Source organism: Vitis riparia, chromosome 8 (genome assembly GCF_004353265.1).
Source record: "Vitis riparia cultivar Riparia Gloire de Montpellier isolate 1030 chromosome 8, EGFV_Vit.rip_1.0, whole genome shotgun sequence".
NCBI classification, from domain to species: Eukaryota; Viridiplantae; Streptophyta; class Magnoliopsida; order Vitales; family Vitaceae; genus Vitis; species Vitis riparia.
Window position 1 is genome coordinate 21188030 of NC_048438.1, and position 23165 is coordinate 21211194.

The 23165-nt window shown below is 36.6% G+C and overlaps 4 protein-coding genes and 1 pseudogene across 4 annotated transcripts; 3 read left to right on the forward strand and 2 right to left on the reverse strand.

The window, feature by feature from the left end:
* The first annotated feature begins 659 nt into the window (after nt 1-659).
* LOC117920715 (T-complex protein 1 subunit theta) lies at nt 660-7930 on the forward strand. The gene is made up of 13 exons (XM_034838306.1): nt 660-891; nt 1090-1352; nt 1455-1601; nt 1694-1855; nt 3232-3309; nt 3715-3848; nt 4681-4753; nt 4831-4908; nt 5021-5143; nt 5279-5373; nt 6131-6343; nt 7065-7122; nt 7576-7930. The coding sequence occupies exons 1-13, from the start codon at nt 744-746 to the stop codon at nt 7639-7641; spliced, it is 1638 nt and encodes a 545-aa protein (XP_034694197.1). The 5' UTR covers nt 660-743; the 3' UTR covers nt 7642-7930.
* A 620-nt stretch (nt 7931-8550) lies between these two features.
* On the forward strand, nt 8551-11175 carry LOC117919801 (photosynthetic NDH subunit of subcomplex B 2, chloroplastic). Its single transcript, XM_034837059.1, has 3 exons — nt 8551-9266; nt 9897-10337; nt 10814-11175. The coding sequence occupies exons 1-3, from the start codon at nt 8835-8837 to the stop codon at nt 11006-11008; spliced, it is 1068 nt and encodes a 355-aa protein (XP_034692950.1). The 5' UTR covers nt 8551-8834; the 3' UTR covers nt 11009-11175.
* Nucleotides 11176-11467: 292 nt separating this feature from the next.
* LOC117920995 (protein NDH-DEPENDENT CYCLIC ELECTRON FLOW 5) lies at nt 11468-13528 on the forward strand. The gene is made up of 3 exons (XM_034838731.1): nt 11468-12043; nt 12317-12790; nt 13237-13528. The coding sequence occupies exons 1-3, from the start codon at nt 11552-11554 to the stop codon at nt 13429-13431; spliced, it is 1161 nt and encodes a 386-aa protein (XP_034694622.1). The 5' UTR covers nt 11468-11551; the 3' UTR covers nt 13432-13528.
* Nucleotides 13529-13651: 123 nt separating this feature from the next.
* Nucleotides 13652-16371, reverse strand: LOC117920996 (annotated as a pseudogene).
* Nucleotides 16372-17756: 1385 nt separating this feature from the next.
* LOC117920362 (PHD finger protein ING2) lies at nt 17757-23133 on the reverse strand. The gene is made up of 7 exons (XM_034837832.1): nt 23014-23133; nt 22855-22926; nt 22564-22754; nt 19509-19572; nt 18853-19109; nt 18681-18719; nt 17757-18287 (listed from the first exon to the last, which is right to left on the reverse strand). Exons 1-7 carry the CDS (start codon nt 23057-23059, stop codon nt 18177-18179), a joined length of 780 nt encoding a protein of 259 aa, XP_034693723.1. The 5' UTR covers nt 23060-23133; the 3' UTR covers nt 17757-18176.
* Between the last annotated feature and the right edge of the window lie 32 nt (nt 23134-23165).

Here is a 23165-nt window from a genome sequence, read left to right on the forward strand (position 1 = left end):
TTTAAAAAAATTTAAATTCATTAAGAAAATTATTACATTATTTTAAAAACACTAAGATTTTGATATAACATTTACCAAAATGATGAAAATTTTTCTAGAGATTTTAATTCTTTTGATTTTTTTTTTTAAATATTTTTAGAACAAAACTTATTTGTCTGCTACATATTCTTCTTTTGATTGAATAATTGATATATTTTATATTTATCTTTGATATAAAATTATTTAATTTAATCTAATTCTATTTTTATATTTACAAACAAAGAATAATAATAAGTTTTACAAAATATATAATGGTTTTTAAAAACAAATTAAAAATATAATTTTTAATAACATAATATAAGTCAATGATTTTTTCATTTTTAAATTTGGTACAAAAAAATGTGATCTTATTTATTTTTTAAAATTGGTTTCATATTTAATTAAATTATTTGATTTTAATATTTATATAATTTTTATATAATTTTTAAAATAATAAATTCACATATTAATTTTTTTATAGAACTTTTTTCATATTCGCTTCGTCACGTGTACATTCACCAATTAATAATAAAATTTCGAATATTTTCACATATATATTTAATTACATGTTTTTTATTTGATGGTAAAACCGCCTTATTTTCAAAAGGCGCATTCATATATAAGTAGAAAGTGGCAGGGTTCTAGAGCTTACTCGGTTGAAGTAGGGTTAGGGTTTTGGTTTCTCAGGGACTCTCTGGTTGAACACCGAGCAGGAGGAAGAAGAAATGGGGTTCCAAATGCAGCCATATGGTGTACAATCGATGCTCAAAGAAGGTCACAAGCATCTCTCTGGCCTTGAGGAAGCAGTTCTCAAGAACATTGACGCCTGCAAGCAACTCTCCGTTATCACTCGCACGTCTCTCGGTCCCAATGGTAATCCTTTTCATTTCTCATATGTTGTTCTAACCGGGACCTTTTTGGAGACTTTCGATCAGTTCGCTGTGCACTCTATCTTCTTGTTGAGTTGGGAAAATAATTGATTTTTAAATCGCGCTAGATTTGATCGGGTTATGTTTGTAAGAATTGGGTGTTTTTTTAATTTTATTATTATTATTTTTTTATGTGATTCAGGAATGAATAAGATGGTCATCAATCATTTAGACAAGATCTTTGTGACGAATGATGCTGCAACTATTGTAAATGAGCTTGAGGTTCAGCATCCTGCCGCCAAGATTTTGGTTTTGGCTAGCAAGGCTCAACAGGAGGAAATCGGTGATGGGGCTAATTTGACAATTTCTTTTGCTGGAGAGCTCCTCCAAAATGCTGAGGAGCTTATCAGGATGGGGCTGCACCCGAGTGAGATCATCAGTGGATACTCAAAAGCCATTAATAAGGTTTCTCCATGCTTGCTAATGCTTTGTTTTAACAACTAGTCTTCTCCCCTGGATGAATTTCTAGACATGCTATTCTGATTCTCTCTCTCTCTGTGTCTTCAGACTGTTGAAATTTTGGAAGAATTGGTTGAAAAAGGTTCTGAAAAAATGGATGTGCGAAACAAGGAGCAAGTTATTTCCCGAATGAAAGCTGCTGTCGCCAGCAAGCAATTTGGACAAGAAGACATTTTATGTCCTCTCATTGCAGATGTAATTAACCTGCTTATCTTTTCTTGTCTGTTGGTCTTTTACAAACTATTTGTCTTAATATTCTGATTCCATGGACTGCTTTTGTATTTTAGGCATGCATTCAAGTGTGCCCAAAGAACCCAGTTAACTTCAATGTTGATAATGTCCGAGTTGCTAAGCTTCTGGGAGGAGGTCTTCATAATTGCACAGTAGTTCGAGGTATGGCTTTGAAAACTGATGCTGTTGGGAGTATAAAGAGAGTGGAAAAGGCAAAAGTAAGAACATCTCTCTCACACACACTCTCTCTTTTGCAGATTGATTTTGTCTTGAATTGCCTCTTATTTTATTTCTCTTTCTTGTGGTAAATGTTACCCTTCCATTTAAAGTACTGCTTAATTGGAATTTCTAATGGTACTAATATTTATTGTCCACTGATTCCAAGGTCCATCTTTTTAGACGTTTATGAATTAGGATTTTTTAATGAATAATTATTTCTATATTGGACTCAAATTACTTATAGTTGTTGTTGCTGGCTTGCCCATGTAGAATTTAACCATTGGTTGGCCCCTGCTTAATTCAGGAATGGAATAATTTTATGTTTGAAACAAAAAAAGCAATTAAATGTCTTAGCTGTTGAAAATCAAACCATAACCTAGAGGCATGAAATAATGCAAATGTGGTTATTGAAAATAAGTTGGAAATTTTTTAACATGAACTGGAGTAGGGTGAATAATTTGTATGTGTTTTTGTAATGTCTCATCAATTCAATGAGATGAATTACAGTGGGCTGGTTGATTTCCTAGGTTCTATACATAAGCTAAACTTTAGATCCTGGGGTGTTTGAATTGGAAATCAAATCCTTGTAGCAAAAGTAATTTTGGGATTGGTCTTTTGATTCTTTCAGCAACATTTGTCAATACCTTCGTTTTAATTCTTAGAATGGTAATTCCATGCTAGACTGGTTTAAGTAATAATCAGGGGGATTTTCACAGATATGTTGTTTTATGAGCTGGAAATATTAAAGATTTTTTGGGGAGCATGGTAGTACACAAGGTTCACTATGTTTGTGGGGAAATATTAAAGAGTTTCATATCTGCTTCTTGTGTGTTCTTAATTTGTACGGTTTTCACAGATATGTTGTTTTATGAGGCAGAAACATTAAAGAGTTTTTGGGGAGCATGGTAGTACACAAGGTTCACCATGTTTTTGGGGAAATATTAAAGAGTTTCACATCTGCTTCTTGTGTATTCTTACTTCGTACTTTTACTTCTTCTAATCAAACATTGAATAAGTTTTCTTGGTCTGTCGAGGAGCAGTTTATTTGTATGCCTGATTAGTTGAAATTCGTTGTGTTTAAGAGACCTTCTTACTTATTTAGACAGGCTTTTAACTCTGTTTGTGATCAGGGGCATCTGTTAAAAATCCACATTATCATTGTTTCCTGTTGGGGTGTGTGAGTATTTCCATATTTAACTTATTATGGTTTTCAGACAGTTTTTGTATGGTGTAGGAACTGAAATTCTCTTCTATTCAAATTGTATTATTTTTTTTTTTCACATTCAGTATTAATTTTCTTGGTTATTTTCATATGGCTAACCATTTAGTGGGAGTTCTTGTTGACCACTTTAATCATTTATTCACCCTTTTGTAGGTTGCGGTGTTTGCCAGTGGTGTTGATACCTCTGCAACAGAAACAAAAGGAACTGTCCTAATTCATAGTGCTGAGCAGGTATATTTGGAGGAAGTTCTCCATGGAATTACTATTGTATCTATATTTCACCTAAGTTCATCATGTCTTTCTGTTCTCTTTTACTTCCTGTGTCCATGCTGTAGATAGAGCACTAATCAGGGTGGTTTCTGGTGATTGTTTGTTGGCCTTTAGTTTCAAGGTTTCAAGGTTTCTCAAGATGGTTGATTAAAAATACTACCTTATTGTTTTTCATTCTTTTCTGTTTGAAATGGTGACTCTTTCTGTGGTATGTTGTCTGATGCTATAATTATTGCATGAAATTCTTTGTTGCCTCACATGGGTTTATATTGTTACATATACATGAATTTGGAAACAATTTGTGAATTCCTTTGCTTATTTGATGCTATATTTCACTGAACCCTTATTTTTGTTGTTGCATTGCAGCTTGAGAATTACGCAAAAACTGAAGAAGCCAAAATTGAAGAGCTCATCAAAGCTGTTGCAGATTCAGGTGCCAAAGTAATTGTTAGTGGAGGGGCAGTTGGAGAGATGGCATTGCATTTCTGTGAGCGATACAAGTACATTATTTTTCATTGGCCTCAATTTTTAATTATGATTCTTCGATATGCTTTTTGATGTTGTAATAGGGATTAGACCTATGTCCAAAATGTTTTAAATGTTAAGTTTGTTTATTTTTGGAGAGGCAAATAGATCTGTATAGAAAAACACCCAACAAAAAAGAGGGGTGCACCTTATGTAAACAGGAAGTGTAGAAAAGGCTGCATCCCCAGTTTAAACAATCAATCAATTACGATAAAGAACAAGACAATATCTCTGACGGAACTCTAGACCACTCTTGCAATCTGAAGCGACAGAGCTGTGTTTTTAATGAGGTTCCTGATCAACATCTAAAGGAGGCCTTCATTAAAACCCATATGAAGTGGTCTAGAGTTCTGTTGGAGATAACAATTTTGTTGAAATGCTGTGTGTTGCACTAATTCAGTCTAACTAGAAGATGTGCTCCAAACTCAAGAAAAATATTTTCCCCATGTAGGTTGCACATGTTAGTATCATCTTTATCGGGTAAACATACATGTTTCACTCTGATACTGCCACTGCTGAGATCATGTTGGAATATGTGCTAGTGTAATCTCAACCTTTTCTCATCTTCTCTAACTTGCTGGTTATTATGATGATTCAACTCTACCGGATAAATGACACAAACACATCACATTCGCATCCACACATACATTTCTTTGCATGTGTCTTGGTATACATATATGCATAGATAAATCTACATTCACCATATTTTGCATCTTTTCTTCATCAAGGGATGCATATCCAAAAAGAACAATCTATGCATGTGGTATGGCGATGTATGAACTGAACCAGTTTGTTTCTTGCTTGCAGACTTATGGTTTTGAAAATCAGCTCAAAGTTTGAACTGCGGCGATTTTGCCGTACAACTGGAGCTGTTGCTGTTGTAAGCATATTAGCACTTGGTGTTGTTTGAAAAATTCTTTAATGGTTTCATAACATGCTTATTTAATGTGACAACAGCTGAAGCTTAGCCAGCCAAACCCAGATGATCTAGGATATGTAGATTCTGTTTCGGTTGAGGAAATTGGCGGTGTTAGGGTACTTCCAAACGTCCACCCCTATCTTCCTGGATTTAGCATTTTGGTTCATATTTTTCTTCCCTTTCATTACCATGATGCATGTGTTTTCCTCTTCAAATAATATCTATTAGGTCACCATTGTGAAAAATGAAGAAGGTGGAAACTCTGTATGCACTGTGGTTTTACGAGGAAGTACTGATAGTATATTAGATGACCTTGAAAGAGCAGTTGATGACGGTGTAAATACATACAAGGTAATTCTTATATTGGATGGGCTGGTCTTGTAAATATAGGTTTTTGAGCACTATGGAGTGGTGGTTGCATCATCTCTTACTTTTTTGTTGGAAATTTATGACGTTAATATTTGGTGCTTTACATTTCGATGCCAGGCAATGTGCAGGGACAGCCGGATTGTGCCTGGAGCTGCAGCTACAGAAATTGAGCTTGCTAGAAAATTGAAGGAATTCTCTTTTAAAGAGACAGGGTATTTCTTTGTTTCTTCTTCCTGCTGTGATCTATTTGCAGTTCTGTGGCTTTATCTCTATCAGTCTAGGAAATTTTCGATTTCTCCTCCACAAAGATCTGTTGCCAGCTTAGAAAATAAGTTGGAAAAGAAAAGTTATCTATCTGTGTCGGCCCTGACATTGATATCTTATGTGTTTTTAGATTTTCCTTGTGGTTAGTCTTCTTCATATTATGCATGTTATCTCGTGTCACATGGATGTGGATACTCATACCAAGTGCAGGTTTAGGTATTAGATTCAAAGTTTTGCACAGGTGCATTTGGTGGACTGTCTAAGAGTAACTTTCATTCGCGTGTCATTGGGTGAAGTGAAGTGTCTTCTTCAATATCATGTCCAATGTGAACAGTTTTCTCATTCTGAAATATTCTCAAAGATTGAAGTAGTATTCTAGGAAACTTGTAAAAACTAGCAATGTGTTTCTCTCTTCCTTTACACACCTATTAGGTCATGTCCCATTCGCGTAGGTGTTCCCTACCTGATTAGTTTTTGGATAGTAGTATGCTAGTGTTTTCTGGTTCAACTGAAATTGGTGAATGGTTGGAAGGTGTGGTTGAATATTGCAATTTTTTTTTTTCCCATTAATTTTATCCCCTGGCATCAGAATTCAATGTGGCAGCCTGTGCCGACTAGTCAAAATTTAACTTTGTTGATTGATTTCTGCTGCTATGGTAACTCATGACTGCCACATCCTATTAAGATGGAGGAATGGTTTTGCAGATTGGATCAGTATGCCATTGCAAAGTTTGCTGAAAGTTTTGAGATGGTTCCTAAAACCCTAGCTGAGAATGCTGGGCTTAACGCCATGGAGATAATATCTTCTCTATATGCTGAGCATTCAACTGGAAACACCAAAGTGGGCATTGACTTGGATCAAGGTGTTGTCTGTAAGGATGTTTCAACAATGAATGTTTGGGACCTCTACATCACTAAGTAAGCTTCTTTGATATGCCTTATAATCATTCAGTCCTTTTGTCTAAGTATTCCAATGTTGGTTGTTTCTCATAGTTGCTTTGTTCTTCTCTCAATGTAACTTTTAGGCAGTTCTTTTTGTGAACTTGATACGTTATTATGCATGTGAATGCACACTGAAAAACTTGTTTTGATCCTGCTTTAGATTGGATTTTGCAATTGACTATTGGGGCTCACTTATGGTACTAGTTTTAGTTTGCACTGAATGAACCATATCATAAGTCATCCACCAGTTGTCAATAGAAAACCAGCACCTTGTAGTGACTTGCAACTGGAGTGCCTAAAGGGCAAGGAAATCTAAATTGCTTAAAAGTTGTTTTCTCTGTTTTTTTTGAGTTTTAGTAATCATTGGGATACAAAAGCAAGCTGAACTCAGCAAAGTCTTAGGTTACAATGCGGGTTAGTTCATATCTTCATCTGTCCTGTTGGCCTGTACCTGTGTCTGGCATGACTTCCAAGTTTCTTCATCTCAAATATTTATTGTAATTGGTAAAGGGTGTGAATTTCCTATAGTGAAATGATGCTGCCTTCTGTATTTTTAAATTTTGATACTAATCGTAATGTCGTCATTAGCTGAGTGTTGATTCCCTAGGATCTATTATATGGATCAGTAGGTTTTCTGGAGCTTGTAATAATTTGAGGCACATTATACTGGATTCAAAGTTTCTTGGGTTTTGTACAGGTATTTTGCTCTTAAATATGCTGCAGATGCTGCCTGTACTGTACTACGAGTGGACCAGGTAATCAACTAGAGCTTGCACATGGTTACATGATTGCTCCTGTTTACCTCACTCATCACTTCATATCCTATGCAGGAACCCTTTTCTCCTCAATTTTTTTTTTTTTTTTGCTGATGAGGTCATTTTGCAAAACCACTTGCTTGCTGTCATCTGAGTCCCTAAGTCTCAAACGTATCAATGAGTTTTAGTGTAAATTGCAGTGAGATGCTGGGAACTGAATTAATATGTTAGGAAATAACTTACAGTTGCAACAACAGAAATTGAAAACAGTTGGAGTTATTTATTTGAGAAGGGAGATTAAACTGTAAGCGCTATTTGGCACTGCATTGGGAATCATTAAAAAAACACATGAAAACTTCAAGCATATATGGAGCTTTCATCATGAACTTCCTTCTATCCTACTTTTCCTTTTCAATAATTTTGCTGACCCTGCCTGGCCTTTCTATGTTGCAGATTATAATGGCAAAACCAGCGGGCGGCCCAAAAAGAGATCCAGCTGCTGGGATGGATGAGGACTAGTTTTGTGTATGGCAATCGACTATGTATTCTTGCTTTGCATCTGTTTGGGAAGGAGGTTTCTCTGTGTTTTTTTTTCAAATGCCAAATGACTTGGCCAAAGAAAATTTTGATTACCCTGAGGAGTACATGCATGTATGTGCCTCGTGTTCGACGTGGAGTGGAGTTTGGTGGTGATATCATTCCTTGTATGATGGCTATAGGTTTCAACTTAACGTAAACGTAAAATCTTTGGGTGCTGCATGTTGATTTAAGTTTCAATGAATTTATTTCTCGACTTTTTCCTCGGAAACTATTGTTGATTTTTTGGTTTTTAACTTATTAAGATTTTCTTTCCAAGTCGAAGTGTAACTTAGTTTTGGTCGCCGTATACCATCACACTTATCTTCTCGGGTCTATAAGTTGAGCAGGCTGAGTAGCATACTTTTGCATGCCTTCATACACTGGGCTGAACCATTTTATTGGGAAGTAAGCAAGTCTCTGCATTAATTAGACGTCTGGCTTGGTATGTTTACTATCAGCTTTCTATATGATGGGTGGGCCTGGTACAGAGCTGAGTCTAACAGCTCCAGGAGTAAATCTCGGGGCCAGGTGTGACTCTGGTCCGGCTTCTTGATGCCTACTCCCCTTCTTAAAGTTCTGTTTGGAAGGTTCTCAATTACAAAATTCCAACTTTAAAAAAAGATCGCCCATTTTAAGATGTGTCTCATTTATGGGACCTAACTCTAAACAAATCATTAATTGGCAAGTGACTAGTGACAACAAAAGCAAGATGAAAAGCTTGTTTGAAAATGATTTAAAGTGCTTCTAGGTTTTTTAGCACTTAAAAATAATTTTTGTGATAAAAATTTTTAGGTGTTAGAAAGTTTAAAATTATTTCCTAAATCATTATTAAATAGATTCAAAATTATGGGGATTGTCTGAGGTACAATCTAGCGGGTAAAGAAAAATCGGAGTGGCCAGTGGCCTCAGGCACAAGCTTGCTGGAATAGAGGAAGGAAGCTGTAAAGTAAAGCCCGGTAGAAACTTGACAGGATGAGGCAGGTAAATTTGATTCGTAGTGAGAGGAAAGGAGAAAAAAGTGGAGGACATCAAGCGATACAGTTGTGAGTAAAGGATGAGGCTAGCAGAGTGGCCACTGGTCACTGGTGTGTGTGGATTGTGTAAGGTGTAAAGCCTTGTTACTCTCATCACTCATGGCCTCTTCTCTTCTTTCATTCTCTCTCCCCAAATCAAACTTGATCAAGGCCTGCTCTTCCCCTCCTACTGCAACCTCCACCCTCTCCATCCCGGACACTCTTGACCAAAAATTTGGTCGCAAAGGCATTAAATTCTTGGAATCTGGCAATGTTCCACTGGTTGAGCTGACTGTTAGAAATGGCAGTTCTCTCCGGCTTCGAATACCAGATGGCCTTGTCACCTCTTACAAGCCCAAAGTCAACTGGAAGGATGATGGGTTTGAGGAGGTTCTTTACACTCTCCCTGCAGCTGCCTCAGATTCTACCAAGCCCAAAGGTGGGATTGGTTTGGTCATCAATGATGTATCCGACCCTGCTTCCAAACTCTCTCCCCTCTCCACTGAATGGGCTGTGAAGGATGTTGATTCTGATGCCATTGATGCTCTCCAGGTACTTCATCCTTTTCTCTATATATTTATGCCCCACTCTTTCTCTAAACTAGTCGGTTATTAGTTTCTATATGGTAGATTCATTCTGGATTCTGCAAAAAACAACTGCAAGTTCAGGATAAGGCTCCGTGGAACATAATCAAGAATTAATAGATATCCTTTTCAAAGTATGGCACTAGTCTAGTGAAGAGGTTTTTGGTACATTTCAGGGCATACCAGACTTATAACTAGTGTGTAAAATATCCTTCATCTTCATATAGATGCCCTTTTCCCCAATAATTTTGATGTTTGAGTTTGTGTCATGCTGAATTGTAAATCTTATTTTTCTACCAGAGGCATTGATTCATTGAAATTCTCCTTCGCAAGGAAATTTGGGTGGAGTGATATACTCATCCTTGGTAAAAGCAATTTATCACTTTAGGTTTAACGCTACTGTGCCAGAATGTATTTTTCCCCTTTTCTAGGAAATGCTTCCTATTGCTACAAAGTACAAAATGAACCTAAATTTGGAGAGCCCTGTTAGAATGCTCCAAAAAGAGTGAAGCATGAAAATAGTATGAACTGCTAAGCTTATTACTCCCAAAATAATTTGAGCAAAAAAATTGTTTGATTTTTCAATGCAATGTTGCAGGTTGAATTGAGCTGCACCAGTGGAACTCTTGATATAACCTATGTTGTCTCACTCTATCCAGAAAGCATGGCAACAGCAGTTCTTGTTAATAACAATGGCCGCAAGCCTGTGTCTCTTACCAGTGCAATGCTTAGCCATTTCAAATTTAAGAGACGAGGTGGAGCAGCGATCCAAGGGCTCAAGGGCTGCTCTTACTGCTCACACCCTCCTTTATCTTCACCCTTTGAGATTTTATCTCCTGCTGAAGCAATGAAAACTGAGTCTCCTGGCTGGTTCTCTTTTGATTCTGAGTCTGAAAAAAAACGGGGCTCCTGGACCGTACAAGATGATCCATACATCATTTTGAAGAATAAACTGAGTAGAGTATACACAACCCCACCAACAGAAAGATTGAAGGAGTTCTACGACACCCCACCTTCAAAATATGAGACCATTGATCAGGTAACCTAGGCATTCCTACTTACAAGCCAAGCTTGACATAGGCTACAACAAATAGAACATATATGGAGAACTTTTAGCTTCTATAATTTTCTATCACAAATACAATTCAGGATCTTTCCTATGCAGTGAGTAATCCAAACATCAGGAAATAATTGTTAAGATTGTGTTGGGGATGATGAATATCTGTTCAACCACCCACAATAATGCCACTGAGGAATGGAGAGATGAAAAATTGGAAGCACTAAAGAGGGCAATTTTTATTGATTACCATTCATGGACACTGCATTGTGTTGTTTGACATGCATGAAATTAGAAAGAAAGATGATCCAAGTATACTTTTGAGATCGATCTTTAGTAGTAGATACGCAAAATGAAATCCCATGTGTGAGTTCTTTTAGTACTTCTCATTATGGAATTAGCTGATCCCTGGTATATTTATATTTTCTTGATTCTTTCTGTCTGGTTCTTCTTTACAGGGCCGTGAGCTTTTCTTCAGGGTAATACGCATTGGTTATGAAGACATCTACTTGTCCAGCCCTGGTTCCCTCTCAGAGAAGTATGGGAAGGACTATTTTATCTGCACTGGCCCTGCGTCAATTCTGGTGCCTGTGGTTGTGAACCCTGGTGAAGGGTGGAGAGCAGCACAAGTTATTGAGCATGACAATTTGTAATTACATTTTTTAAAGATAGAATCAAAATTCCATTTTATTTTCTTTTCAATTTTTTTCTTGAACCTGGATCCGTTTTTCTTTTTTAAAATCAAAGTTGTAATAATATAGTTATATTGTCTACGGTCATATTTGAATTTCCAATGGATGAAATTCAGGATTCATGCGTACTCGCAATATTTGTAAGATAAGGTTATATGCTTTGGCAGAACACTCTATATATGACCAACAGTAAAGAGAGAATGGGAACTAGTCAAAATGAATCATGGGAAGACAAATATCAAAATATCTATGGAGTCTTCAACTACAACCAACCAAAGCACAAGGGCAATTATCCAAACGTATTATCCAAATGTAGGCTGCAGAGTTTAGAATAAAGCCAAAAAGGATAAAGAGACCCTCCCTCCCTCCCTCCCCCTCCCCCTCCCTCTCTCTCTCTCTCTCTCTCTCTCTCTCTCTCTCTCTCTCTCTCTCTCTCTCCCCCATGTAAAAGGAAAATATAAATTGTCTATCAACCTAAAAATGATTCTGCATTTCTGAAGAAGCATGACCATGGCTTGCAGTCCTTTCTTCTCACCCTGCCTCGGTTCTCTTTGGTCCACAAAACCCACTAAACATCTCCCTTGTCATTTCTCTACTCCTTTCCAATATAGCAACAAGAGAGAGTTCCCATTGGCTGCAGTAGCTTCAGTCCCATACATACCTGCTAATGTAGACTATTTGGAGACACAGTTCAGTGGCCATGGAGTCACCTTTGAGGGTATAGGTGACAGCTATGTTGTCAAGATGGGCTTGGAAAATGGAAGCTTGGCCAGCTTGATGCTGCCAAGCGGCTTGATCACATCATACAAGGCTCCCATGTGGCATGGGGGGACGCTAGAGGTGCTGCACACAACAGTTACAGAGGAGGATAGTGGCGCTGTTATTCAAGGAGGGGTATCTTTAGCCTTGGAATGTGAAAGTGATGGTGGGAATTCATGGTCTCCAAGTTCTTGGATTCTTCAAGATGTTAGAGGAAATGCTGAAGAGCTAATTCAGGTTAGTTCCCTATTCTGTGAGGGCATAATTACAAATTTGAAGGATGGGAAAAAGCTTTTTGATAAGGGAAGCCTATAAACTCTGGAGAACTGTTACTTTCTCCAAACTAGTATTTTCTAACAGCATCAAATTTTAAACATAAGTGTCCAAACATAGCATGGAATGTTAAATATGGCTTCTCCTCACCCTGCCTTCTTGTAATTTTGCCATTTTTGCTTTACTATTGGTGCTTGGGTCTATGAACAAATTCTTATATGAATTCAACAAGTGCAGGTAGAAATGGTTAGCAGCGACTCAGAGAATATGGCTGAAGCTAAATACATTGTGACTCTCCAACAAGATATAATAAGCTCGGAGATTGTAATATCAAACTTAAAATCTTTGCCCCTCCAACTGACTGGCTCTGTCATCAGTCATCTGACAGTCAGTAACCTGGATGCAACTTATGCCATTGGATTAGAAGGATCAAATTTCTTCAGCAGGACACCATTTTTGTCGAACTTTGGTTTAATTCCCCCAGACTTTGGCCAGAAAAATGAAGTGGGTTCTAGCCAATTATGGGGACAACCTGGGATCAGGAGATTTTTATCTGGCTCGAATGCAAAAAACCAGAACAATGCAGACCAAGTAGAAAGAATAAAAAAGGAAGAAATGGAAGGTGAAGAGGAAGACAACTACAAGCAGTTGAGTAGTGAAATGAGCAGGATTTACACCAGTGCACCACGGAACTTCACCGTCATTGACAGGGTAATTCTTTTATGAATACTAGCGTAAATTCATTTTGCTGAACAACTATATCTGTTCTTGCATTGAAACAAAATTCAAAAAATCACTCCCATGGTAACCACAATGGAGATTTTGGTTGCATTCATTGAGACTTCTTATTGGCCTTCTTTCCCCTGTTCTGTAACTCATTTCTTTTGATGGGTCATTTCTGTAAGGATGCATTTTACAAGCTTGTTTTCATCTTCGATTACCAGAGAAAAAAATAAGGCATGTGGTGCTTGGAAGACCAAGCAAACTAATCCAATTGAGAAGACAGACTACTAAAATTACCTTTTGGGTTCAATTAGGCTTTGTCATTGCTATGCCTTCTTTTTTTCATTTTTCTTTTTTTTTTTCTCTGGTTTCTACCTACCAATCTTGAGTACATTGATGAGTTTCTTTTTCTTTCTTTCCTTGCTATGAAACAGGGCAGAAGAAATTCTGTTGTAGTAGGAAGAGATGGGTTCAAGGAACTGTACATGTTCAGTCCTGGCTCCACCCATGAATGCTACAGCAAGTACACTTACATATGTGTAGGCCAGTCAGCTGTTCTTAAACCAATAATCCTAGGTCCTGAAGATGTATGGAGAGGTGGGCAACATTTACACAACCCAAATCTCTAAATCAATGTGAGCCTGAGGCAAGCTTGGCTTTTATCTTCTTTATATGCAGATATCAGATGATCTTCTTGAGTATTAATACATGCAGTGTTTCAATGCATTTACAGCATAGTTACCCTGAATGTTATATTTGCTGAAGGAGAAAACAAATAAATTGCAGATAAGCATATGTTGCAAAGGCAATCTTCAGGGTTTGGGATTCAAAGGAACCCATGTTTTTCCATTGTCATAAGAAGAAGTGATATTTCCATTGATAAGGGGAGTTTCTCAGAAGTACAAATTCCGCTCCTTTTTCTAAGCACATTAAAACAAAAACACCCCTTGGATGCAATACATGTCTACAGAAAACACAAAGGACTCATACACTGACAAACTCAAATTCTGACAAAGATTGCTACAGCTAACCACGATCCTGATTTTCTATGATCAAAAGATTTTGATACATCAGAATAGGTAAACTAAGTTGGAACTAGATTGTAGCCTCCATCCTGAGTATCAACCCACAGAAGAGAAACCAAAGTTGCAAATAGCAAAAAGATGAGACCATAAACCAATTTGAATGAAATCTTTTCTCCAGCCTTCTTCATGCCAACCATGCCAACCTCTTGAGTATCGATTGTATCTCCAGGAATCACCTCATGTGACACTTGCACATTGGCTTCAGTAGGAACATCTTCTGTTGATGACACTGATTCAGAGTCCCCTTGGGACTGGTCACCACCACCACCACTAGATAAGTTTCCATTCTTTCCAACCTCATAGTTCATATCATGGGAGAAACCGCTTTGGCCATAATTGACACTTGGGCTCCACTCATACTTGCTTGGGATGGACTTCTGAGCCTTCTATTTTGTTTCTCTGAGAAGTTTGAGTCCTGAAGAGAGTGAACAAGCTTCCGTGGAGTAGTGTAGATATTAACATTGTCAACATTAATCTGCGAGCGCAGCCTCTAATGAACAAAAGAGAGGAAAATATCACTTCCAATTCATTATCGCAAATAAAGGAACAAATGTGATCAAATAGAAATAGTTGAACAAATGGTAGAACTTAGAAGAGTCGCTGATTTAATAAACTTTAAGTTTCAGTTTACCTGAGGACTGGGAGTAGTGCTTCTTAGAACTCTATTTCTAGGAGTTCTTTGCACAAACCCAGCAAATTCATCTGTGTAATCTCCTCTTTTATTGGTTAGATCTTCATGCCTGGAGTGCTCAGAAAATGCAGCAGATACACCATTTCCCTTACTCAATTCTGAGAACAAACCATCCTTTAGTGATACATCTACCCCACCATTGCCATACCTCCAGAGCTTCCGGTTCGCGCTACCACGATCATAATCCAAGTTACGAGAAACCTGCCTTGTTGAAATTGGGGATTCAATCAAAGATTCATATTCAACAAAGGAGTCAAGGGTCTGTGATTCAGGTGACCCAGAAAAAGGAGATTGATCTCCATTACTCAATAAGTTTTTCCTCTGAATATGATCTCCCCTAACAACATTTGACCCAGCGAACAAGCCCATATCCTTGTCAAATTTAGACCCTTTCTCCGAAACTACCCTTCTTGCAGTTTGCAAAGCTTCATATGCAGCCCCCCTCACATATGCCATCTGATCAGATTGACAATTTTCCATCTCCTTAATTATAAGTCCAAGCTCCGAGAATATGCTCCTGGGATCCAGACACTTCATCAAGAAATTCACCATTTGAATAGCTGACAACCGTTTCTGAGAATTCGCCTCATCGATGCCAGCATTCAAGATGCGCAATCCAGATTGTATTAACAACCTTGCATAGGCTTCAACAATGAGACTATTGTGCTTGGCCAAAGCCATAACCAAGCTCATGTGTGTATTAGTCTGTGTGGGACTGTCCTCCAAAGCCCCAGCAACATTCTGACAAACCTCATTTACCATGTCATCAGAGGCAAACCGCCAGTTATCAGAGTCAACAAGGGCCTTCAAGCAAAGAGCAGCCCCAGAAGACAAGCTCTCATGGGAACCCAACAGGCAATCTGAAAGGGGCTTACAAAGAGAGTGGATTATATGCCGCTTCTTGTCCTCGGGAGTAGTTGGGTCAATCCCATATCTGGCAATGGCCGGGAGGACCTTGGAGCAGGCCTGATGAAGGGCAAAAGAGGCAGCTCTCAAACTCAAGGTCTTGATAATGGTGGTCATGATGTTATCAATCTGAGGAATGATGTTGGGGCCATGGACACGAGCAAGAAGCTCATAGAGTGAAATGGTGTATTCCCCATAGGAAGAACCGGGTTCTTTGGTCTCAGAAACCTGGGCAAGAAAGAGGGGAATAGCAGTGGAATCCAAATCTTTAACATAGGATTTGAGAGCTTTCATTGCTGATTTACGACTATCAGCATCTTTGTCAAGATTTGCCAACTCTCGCCGCACGATGGGACTCAGATTCCTACCCATTTCTTTACCTCAAAAAGATCTGTGCAATTCATTAATTGATCAATGAATTCTGTGCCCATATTTGAGATACCCAGGTGAAAACTTTTCAAAATCAATCAAATAACATGGAGATTAAAGTTTTTTTTTTTTTTAAAAAAAGAGGGGGTGGGGGGTGGGTGGGTGGTTTTGATGCAGAATAAGAGAATTAAGGGGAACTCAGAGAAAGAGAAAGAAATACCTGTACACAGAAGAGAGATTTTAAATGCAGTGTTATGAATGTTCTGCTTCTCAGAGAAAGAGAAACGTTCTGCCTCTCGTTAAATGAATCATCTTGAAATCGAAGACAGCGTTTCAAGGATGGAAGGTTTAGGGTGTAGGAATTGGGTTGGGGATTGTTTGCGTTTGATTGGTGCCGTGGTTTTCGCTGTGTCGGATGAGAATGAGCTTTTGTTTTTGGACTCGGACAATTCGAATCTTTTTCTGAAATTCCCCCGCTATCCCTTTCAAATCTAATTTCCTTCTTGGTATCATCCACCCACCACTCTCTAGACTTTTCTGTAAAGTTTTCTAAAATAGTTCTTTGAAACATCGTTTTTGGTTGTTTTTAGAAATAAAGTTTTGTTTCAAATTTGAAACATGAAAAACAGTTTATTTGGTTTATTCTTTTCAAGGGTGCTAGAAACTTTATATACTATAAGAATTTTTAGAATATTCTTATATTTTCAATTATTTCTCAAAATAGCCAAAACATTCTTTTAAAAAATTGATTTTCCTAAAAAAAATTTCAAATGTGTTTTATATGTTTGAAAATTATTTTCCGTTCTAAAAAACAAAAAATTATCTTTAAGAAAGTTTTTAAGACTTGTTTGGTAACTATTTTTTAAAACAAGATTCTATTTCTTCTCAATAAAAAATTGAAAAACTTTTTGACAACTAAAAATTGTTTTCTATTTTCACTTTTTAATAACAAAAAATAGAGTATTTTCAAAAAATATTTTTTAATTGTTTTCTATTGTTTTCACTCGTAAGATTATTTTGAAAAATAATTATACAAATACTTAGAATGATTAAAAATAAAACACTATACATAAATTTTATTTTAAAAATATATTTTAAAATATTAAAAACATATTAGTTCTAAAAACTGTTTTGAAAAACTATTTTTCAGAATTATTTTTGAAAATAATTACTAAATAGACCCCAAACTTACCTTTGTAATTGAATGAAAATTTTCATTTTCCATTTTTTATGAATTACCACCCACAATCATGGAAATTTTAATCACCTAAATAAAATAATATGCATGAGATCTCATTACCCTTTTAAATCTAAATTAAGTAGGAATGAAATGAAAAAACATATGAAAATAATAATAATCAATAATAATAAATAATAATAATAATAATTTCCATGGCAATAAATCTTTGGTTTATATTCCTATTTTTAACTGTAATCTAAATACGCTAATAAATGAAAATGCCGTTCCTATTTCGGGTTTTAAACATGGCTTTTATTAAATATGACATTAACAAATACCTAATTAGAGTTGATAATTGCATTTATTTACAAGCAAGAATTGACAATCACCAATGGAAGCAAAGTTCATGAGGCTTTGTTTCTTAATTTGGGTGTTTTAAGGGTAGTTTGGGGATTGATAAAAACATCTTGGACATTTTGAGTGGGGTTAGAAAAGCTTGGTTTCCCGCCCTTTTCCATAATTCTTTCTTCTTTCTTCTTTCTTCTTCCAATGATTTAAAACAAAATATTTTTGACCAAGGCCCCACTCTGTGAAATTCAATGAAAAGGGAGGCCTCATGGCCCATTGGCCCCCATCAACACAAAATACATATGCTTGAATCCTTGATGATGGCAGTGGACCTCTCCTGCATCTCCCACACTTGGGCATGAATAATGATCCACATTGAACAGAATGAATGAACACTGGTAATTTTGATCCATACTACTGCCCTGCCAAATATTATATTAGTATTAGCTACCTTTTTCTAAACCACATCCAAATGCTTTCCTAAGTACAGGCTACAGCTGCTTCAAGTTTTAATCGAACAGCGTCAATTGGAATAAGGGAATAACAGAGTAGGGAAGTGACTACCAGTCTACCAAATCCCCTGAAGGCCAGAAACATTTTCCTTTTCTTCCCCCTCTCCATTGATGTTGAAATTAGTGACCCTCCCAGTAATCAATTCCACAGCCAGCAGAAAAAAATAACAGATTTCCCAGGCCTTGAATACACATCATAAATCAGAACTTTTTGTCCTGAGTTCTCTTCGCCATGCAAAAAAATATTGAAAACAGCACTGCCTGTGTCATCTGCTGAAGCAACTCAACAGGGCTGCGGTAATAGCCTGCAGGTTGGACAATACCACTTTCCTTTGAATCTGGTCTCTGGTGTGAGCCCAACACATGAGTAGTGGAACCATTCGCCTCCTTGGCACTGTAAAGGGAAAACTGGCTAAGTAATCCAGAAAGCATCTCAACAAAATGTACAATGACATAAAACAGAACCAATTGTTAGGTTTTGGTGAGAACTGGAAATTGGGAAGTCCTGTGGCAAAGCAACCTGTTCAAATTCCAAGACTAAAACAAGCACTGATACTCTCACTACAAAACATTTTAAAAATATTGAATGCTTGTTCTTCCTGTAAATGAAACCATTCTCTTATGCTTTATTGTTTTGACTGTTCCATGTCCCATGACTATATTTGCTTTCACATTGGTGCTCAAGGATATCTTATCTATATCTCATCATAAATGTAAACTATATGGGAACAAAGCCACCAGAAAACAACTAAAGAGCAAAAGAAATACAGAGAAAATAGTGACTCACATTTTCATTGTCACAGGCAATCATGTCTCCAAAGGATACCTGAATGATTAAGAAAATTACAGCACTTTAGCACATATGACAAACACTGACCATAATTACAAATATTGATGTACAATGGGTGGTTTTGGAAAGAGTTAAAAAAATGTAAAAATAAAGGACCAGAAGTTCAAACCTGATGGCAGACACAGTATGTGGGTTCATTTGGATCAATGGGTTGATCAACATCAAGGGGAGTGGCAAAATCCTTTCTATGACTTCCTGGGGGTGGCATCAGCTCAAAATCCCTATCACGCTCTCGATCCCAATCCCTGTCTCTATAATCTACCCTCTTTGGTTGAGGTGTTCCATAAAGGAACTTGCGTTTTTCATTTTTTGGGACTATAGGTAATGGTGGAAGGATTGCTGGCTCATCTGGTGATATTTTACCCTCTGAGAAAATTGGGAAAAGAAAATTAAACAAACAGTTAGTTTCTACGTAGTCCACTAATAGAAAAAGAAAAAACCACATCATTATTGCCTCGTCACAGGAACTTCAGCTAAAGGGAATTGAAACCTTAGAACTATTTGATTGGATAATAATGATAGAATACCAGCAATATTAAGCTATCTAGCATCAAACTTTCTTTTCCCTTATAATTTTGAAATTAAACATGGGTGGAAATGACTTTATGGTGTATAAGAAACTCCTAGTAGTCCTATAAAGCATCATTAGAACAAAAAAAGGGCCTTTGGCATGAGCTCGTTAAATAATATATATGTCCATCAAGATCCTAGAACACCTTTAACAGAAGAATAGAAACTGGATAACCCAGGATGAATGCACCATACCTTGCTTTAGATCTTCTGCAAAATTGGTCAGATCCTCATCAAGACGCTTCACATGGCTATCTATCTGAATGAAAATATAAAATATATTAGAGAAACAACAGGATAAAATTCTCCTTGAATATTGCCAGAAAATATAAACGTCAACCAAGAATGGTGCCAATGTACTCTAGAGAAAAATCGATGGCAATCTTCTTAACAACTGATATCTGGATTAGCCACATAATTCAGTTCTTTAGGAAAGGAGCTTCAGAAGCAAGGACAAATATGTTAGCATCTTATAGAACTAACATGAAGAATTCTGAAAGACCAATCAAAAGACAAATCTCTGTGAAAGGAAATAAGAATAATTCAATCATCAATACTTATCTCACTTTATTTTCAGGATCATCCACCCCTCTGTATTTTAGGTAATCAGTCTGACAAGAGGTTCTAGGACAAAACTCCACGAACATATAAGAATTCCATAAACATAAAATATGCAACCATCTAAAATCACTCATTAAATCTTTCATACCTATAGCTGCAACAACTCTATTCTTTTTCAGTTTTCTCTTCTTTGGCTTTCTGTTTTATGGTATCACTTGGAAAGTAAGGTTACAAATTTATTTTAGAGTAACTAACACAGCCAAGATCCCATTGCCCATCTTGCAAACCAGATGTCTACAAGTAAATTACAGTAGTATGGTATATTTGGAATTTTATAGACATGTAAAAGGTTGAAGCACTTTTTTTTAAATGAAATTATTATCAACAATAAAACATTTATAATCATCTAACATACAAAACACCTGGTGCAATAGGGCCATGTGAATGCGCAGAAATCAATAATTACTGATAATTTTCAAAAGCTCATCAAGATTGATATGTATTGATGATTGTGCAACAATTATGTATGAAGATATAAATGAATTTAGGAAGCTCGAATAGTTTTTTTTAAAGTATCAAGATTTATTGTTGGATAATTTATCATGGTATTCCATGTTGAATGTTTGAAATTTTTTCCCACATGTTTCATCAGATACACATTATTTTCTTCATCCTAATGTGCAAAAAAGAAATGTATAAGATTGGAGCAAAAAACATAGTGAACAGGAGTCAATATGCCTCAGTTATTAATTGGATGAAGAAAGTAAAGACTATAACTAATTATGAACGGGATGAAAATCAGTGGCCCATGTGTTGGATGCAGAAATAATCCCTAACTTCTCTTATCGGACTAAAATTGATAGAAATGAGGCAAATTTACGCACCCTAGAAGGATCAGAGCTAGAAATAATTCTCTGAATCAACCCAACAAAAAATTTTACTGGGTCACTAAAATGGAAAACAGAAACACAGAGCAATAATGGTTATCAGTGAACACTCAGAACCTAGTGCCAAGCAAGATTCTGTTTCCGAATATAATGATTACTAAATCTTAATGGGATTAAAAAAGAGAAGCCGGTTTTTGCTATACTTCAGATCCCAGATGTTTTCCAAGACATCAAAGAAATATGCCTTAAGAGAGAATGTGAGAGACATCTGAGCAATGTAATTTGGCAGTTTGCCCTACTAAGCTTCTTAAAAAATCTCACAGTGCATACAAGTTTACTATGTGATGCTAGTTTTACTTGGCAAATTGCAATACAAATTCTATACCCTTCATATGATGGCATCATAAGCCATTACTAGAGGAGATCTGTGTTATCTTCCACGCTATAGTGGAAATTTCCTTCTCCATGGAGGCAAAACTAATCCCTTTATTCTCTTGTGTAGCAGTTTCTATTAGCATCACTTGGGCTTAGGGCTTTTTTTGCATGGAGAAGACTACCTTTGCCATAGCTCTTCAGGTTGTATCAAATACCCAGAGACACATGTGGCTCATGAAATTTCAAGGTTTGGGATTTATATTGCTAAATCAAAATAGAAATTTCTGTCTGAAAAAGACCTGAGTAATCATCTTTTCTCAAGAAGGAGAACCATCGTTTTTAGAAGAGGATGCCTTATACAAATCTTGAGCATAAACGGGCAAGTTATTGATCACAAAAATTATCTAGTGAATGGTGTAACAAAGACTCCATTTCAAATTCAACAGATTTGCATCTGCACAAAAGACAAAATAAGGCATTGGAAGTATAGTGCAACTACCTCTTTGTAGTCTACCATATAAGTAAATGGGTTAACAAGCGTTTGGAACAAGCATTGGCACCTAAAGATCAGAGGATTTTTATGATTTCCAATTACTAAAAGCTAATAACACAAGCTACAGAGATGCTAAAGTAGTGTAAAGTCGTTGACGCATTGTAATGTGATCATCCATAGTGCTTCACATGCCAAGGCCTTTTGAAATGCCCTGGAGTGTTATTCAATGGGCTATTGGGATCAAATTTAAAAATGCCAAACAAGCATTTCCCTGCTTTCATTTATATACATTCATCATTCTAAGAACATATTATTTATTTTTTCTTACTTATCTACAATATTGAAAGGAGGGTAAATGAAGATTTAAAAAATTATGCAGGGCTTTGTAATTGTCATGCCAAGAACTGCATTTTTCATGATTCTTTATTCATTTCCCACTTTAGGTATCCCATTAAATTGACATGTTAAGTTTCCCAAATTGCTAGAGTTCTTTATCAGACAGTCTTCATAGGAAAAAAGAGAAAAAAAGAAAAAGAAAAAAAAGGGAAAGAACCTTTCATAACTATATAGCTGCTGCGTTAAGCATTTACAGGAGGAGATAAAGCAATGCTGAAAAAAACAAAGAATGAGTAAATTTCAGCATAAGAGAAAGCTCTGCAACATAATCCTGGTTTGGCTTCTAGTCCTAGACCTCTCAAAAATGGTAACCCTAGTTTGGCTTATATGTGGTAAAACACGATCAACTCAATTATTAGTTTATTACCTAATTGGTATTTAACTTATAAATAAAGTCATAACCAATAAACACAGCAACATAATCTTGATCGATTCAAAGTCCTTATTCAAGATACCACTTAGAGATAGGACAATGAACTCCAATAGAGCAAAGCATTGGAATTAAACAATCGAAATTAAAATTAGAAAAGCAGCTTACAAGGTCAAACGCTTGTTGTGCCAATAAAACTTTCTCGGTGCACAGGCTCAGTGCATTGTCCTGATTTGCCTCAATATCTTTTCTCATTTTTTCAAATGCGACCTCATCTTCTTCAGGATTCCCTTTCTTTGAGCTCTGAGAGGACAACCCCAAGCAGTACTTCGTCTGCTGCCTCGTCTGATTTATCATGGCTTCCACCACCAAAAACAAAAGTTCAATAAATAAACCATATAAGACCCAACAAATGAACAAAAAATTATCTAGAATTAGGAAAAAGGAAAAGGGTTTTACATTGGGACCGTTCGTCGAGTTCTCGTATGGTATTGAGAAGCCTCTGAAGCTCTGCCGGCAATGTGCTTGCATCTATTAAAAAATCAAGTGAGAAATCAGATTAAGACTCCCAAAATAATTAAAAAGAAAATAAAAGCGAGGAATTGTGAAGAATCTTACACTCCAAATAGTCATCGACGAACACCCCAGTTCTTGCAATCGCCATTTCTAGGGTTTACTGTAACTCGTTGGTTTTATGGTTTCAACGAGAGGGAAAAAATATGGGGAAAAAAAAAACAAACGACGCCGTTTCGGGTCTCTTTTATTTTTAT

Excerpts from the sequence above, each read along its gene's own strand:
- LOC117920715 (XM_034838306.1), top strand. The coding sequence starts at position 744 with ATGGGGTTCCAAATGCAGCCATATGGTGTACAATCGATGCTCAAAGAA. Across the intron at positions 1,602-1,693 it reads TATGTCCTCTCATTGCAGAT|GCATGCATTCAAGTGTGCCC; the intron begins GTAATTAACCTG and ends TTTGTATTTTAG. Across the intron at positions 7,123-7,575 it reads CTGTACTACGAGTGGACCAG|ATTATAATGGCAAAACCAGC; the intron begins GTAATCAACTAG and ends TCTATGTTGCAG.
- LOC117919801 (XM_034837059.1), top strand. The coding sequence starts at position 8,835 with ATGGCCTCTTCTCTTCTTTCATTCTCTCTCCCCAAATCAAACTTGATC. Across the intron at positions 9,267-9,896 it reads ATGCCATTGATGCTCTCCAG|GTTGAATTGAGCTGCACCAG; the intron begins GTACTTCATCCT and ends GCAATGTTGCAG. Across the intron at positions 10,338-10,813 it reads AATATGAGACCATTGATCAG|GGCCGTGAGCTTTTCTTCAG; the intron begins GTAACCTAGGCA and ends TCTTCTTTACAG.
- LOC117920995 (XM_034838731.1), top strand. The coding sequence starts at position 11,552 with ATGACCATGGCTTGCAGTCCTTTCTTCTCACCCTGCCTCGGTTCTCTT. Across the intron at positions 12,044-12,316 it reads ATGCTGAAGAGCTAATTCAG|GTAGAAATGGTTAGCAGCGA; the intron begins GTTAGTTCCCTA and ends CAACAAGTGCAG. Across the intron at positions 12,791-13,236 it reads ACTTCACCGTCATTGACAGG|GGCAGAAGAAATTCTGTTGT; the intron begins GTAATTCTTTTA and ends GCTATGAAACAG.
- LOC117920362 (XM_034837832.1), bottom strand. The coding sequence starts at position 23,059 with ATGGCGATTGCAAGAACTGGGGTGTTCGTCGATGACTATTTGGAGT. Across the intron at positions 19,573-22,563 it reads CACAACAAGCGTTTGACCTT|ATAGATAGCCATGTGAAGCG; the intron begins GTAAGCTGCTTT and ends ATTTTCATTCAG. Across the intron at positions 19,110-19,508 it reads TGCAGAAGATCTAAAGCAAG|AGGGTAAAATATCACCAGAT; the intron begins GTATGGTGCATT and ends CAATTTTCTCAG.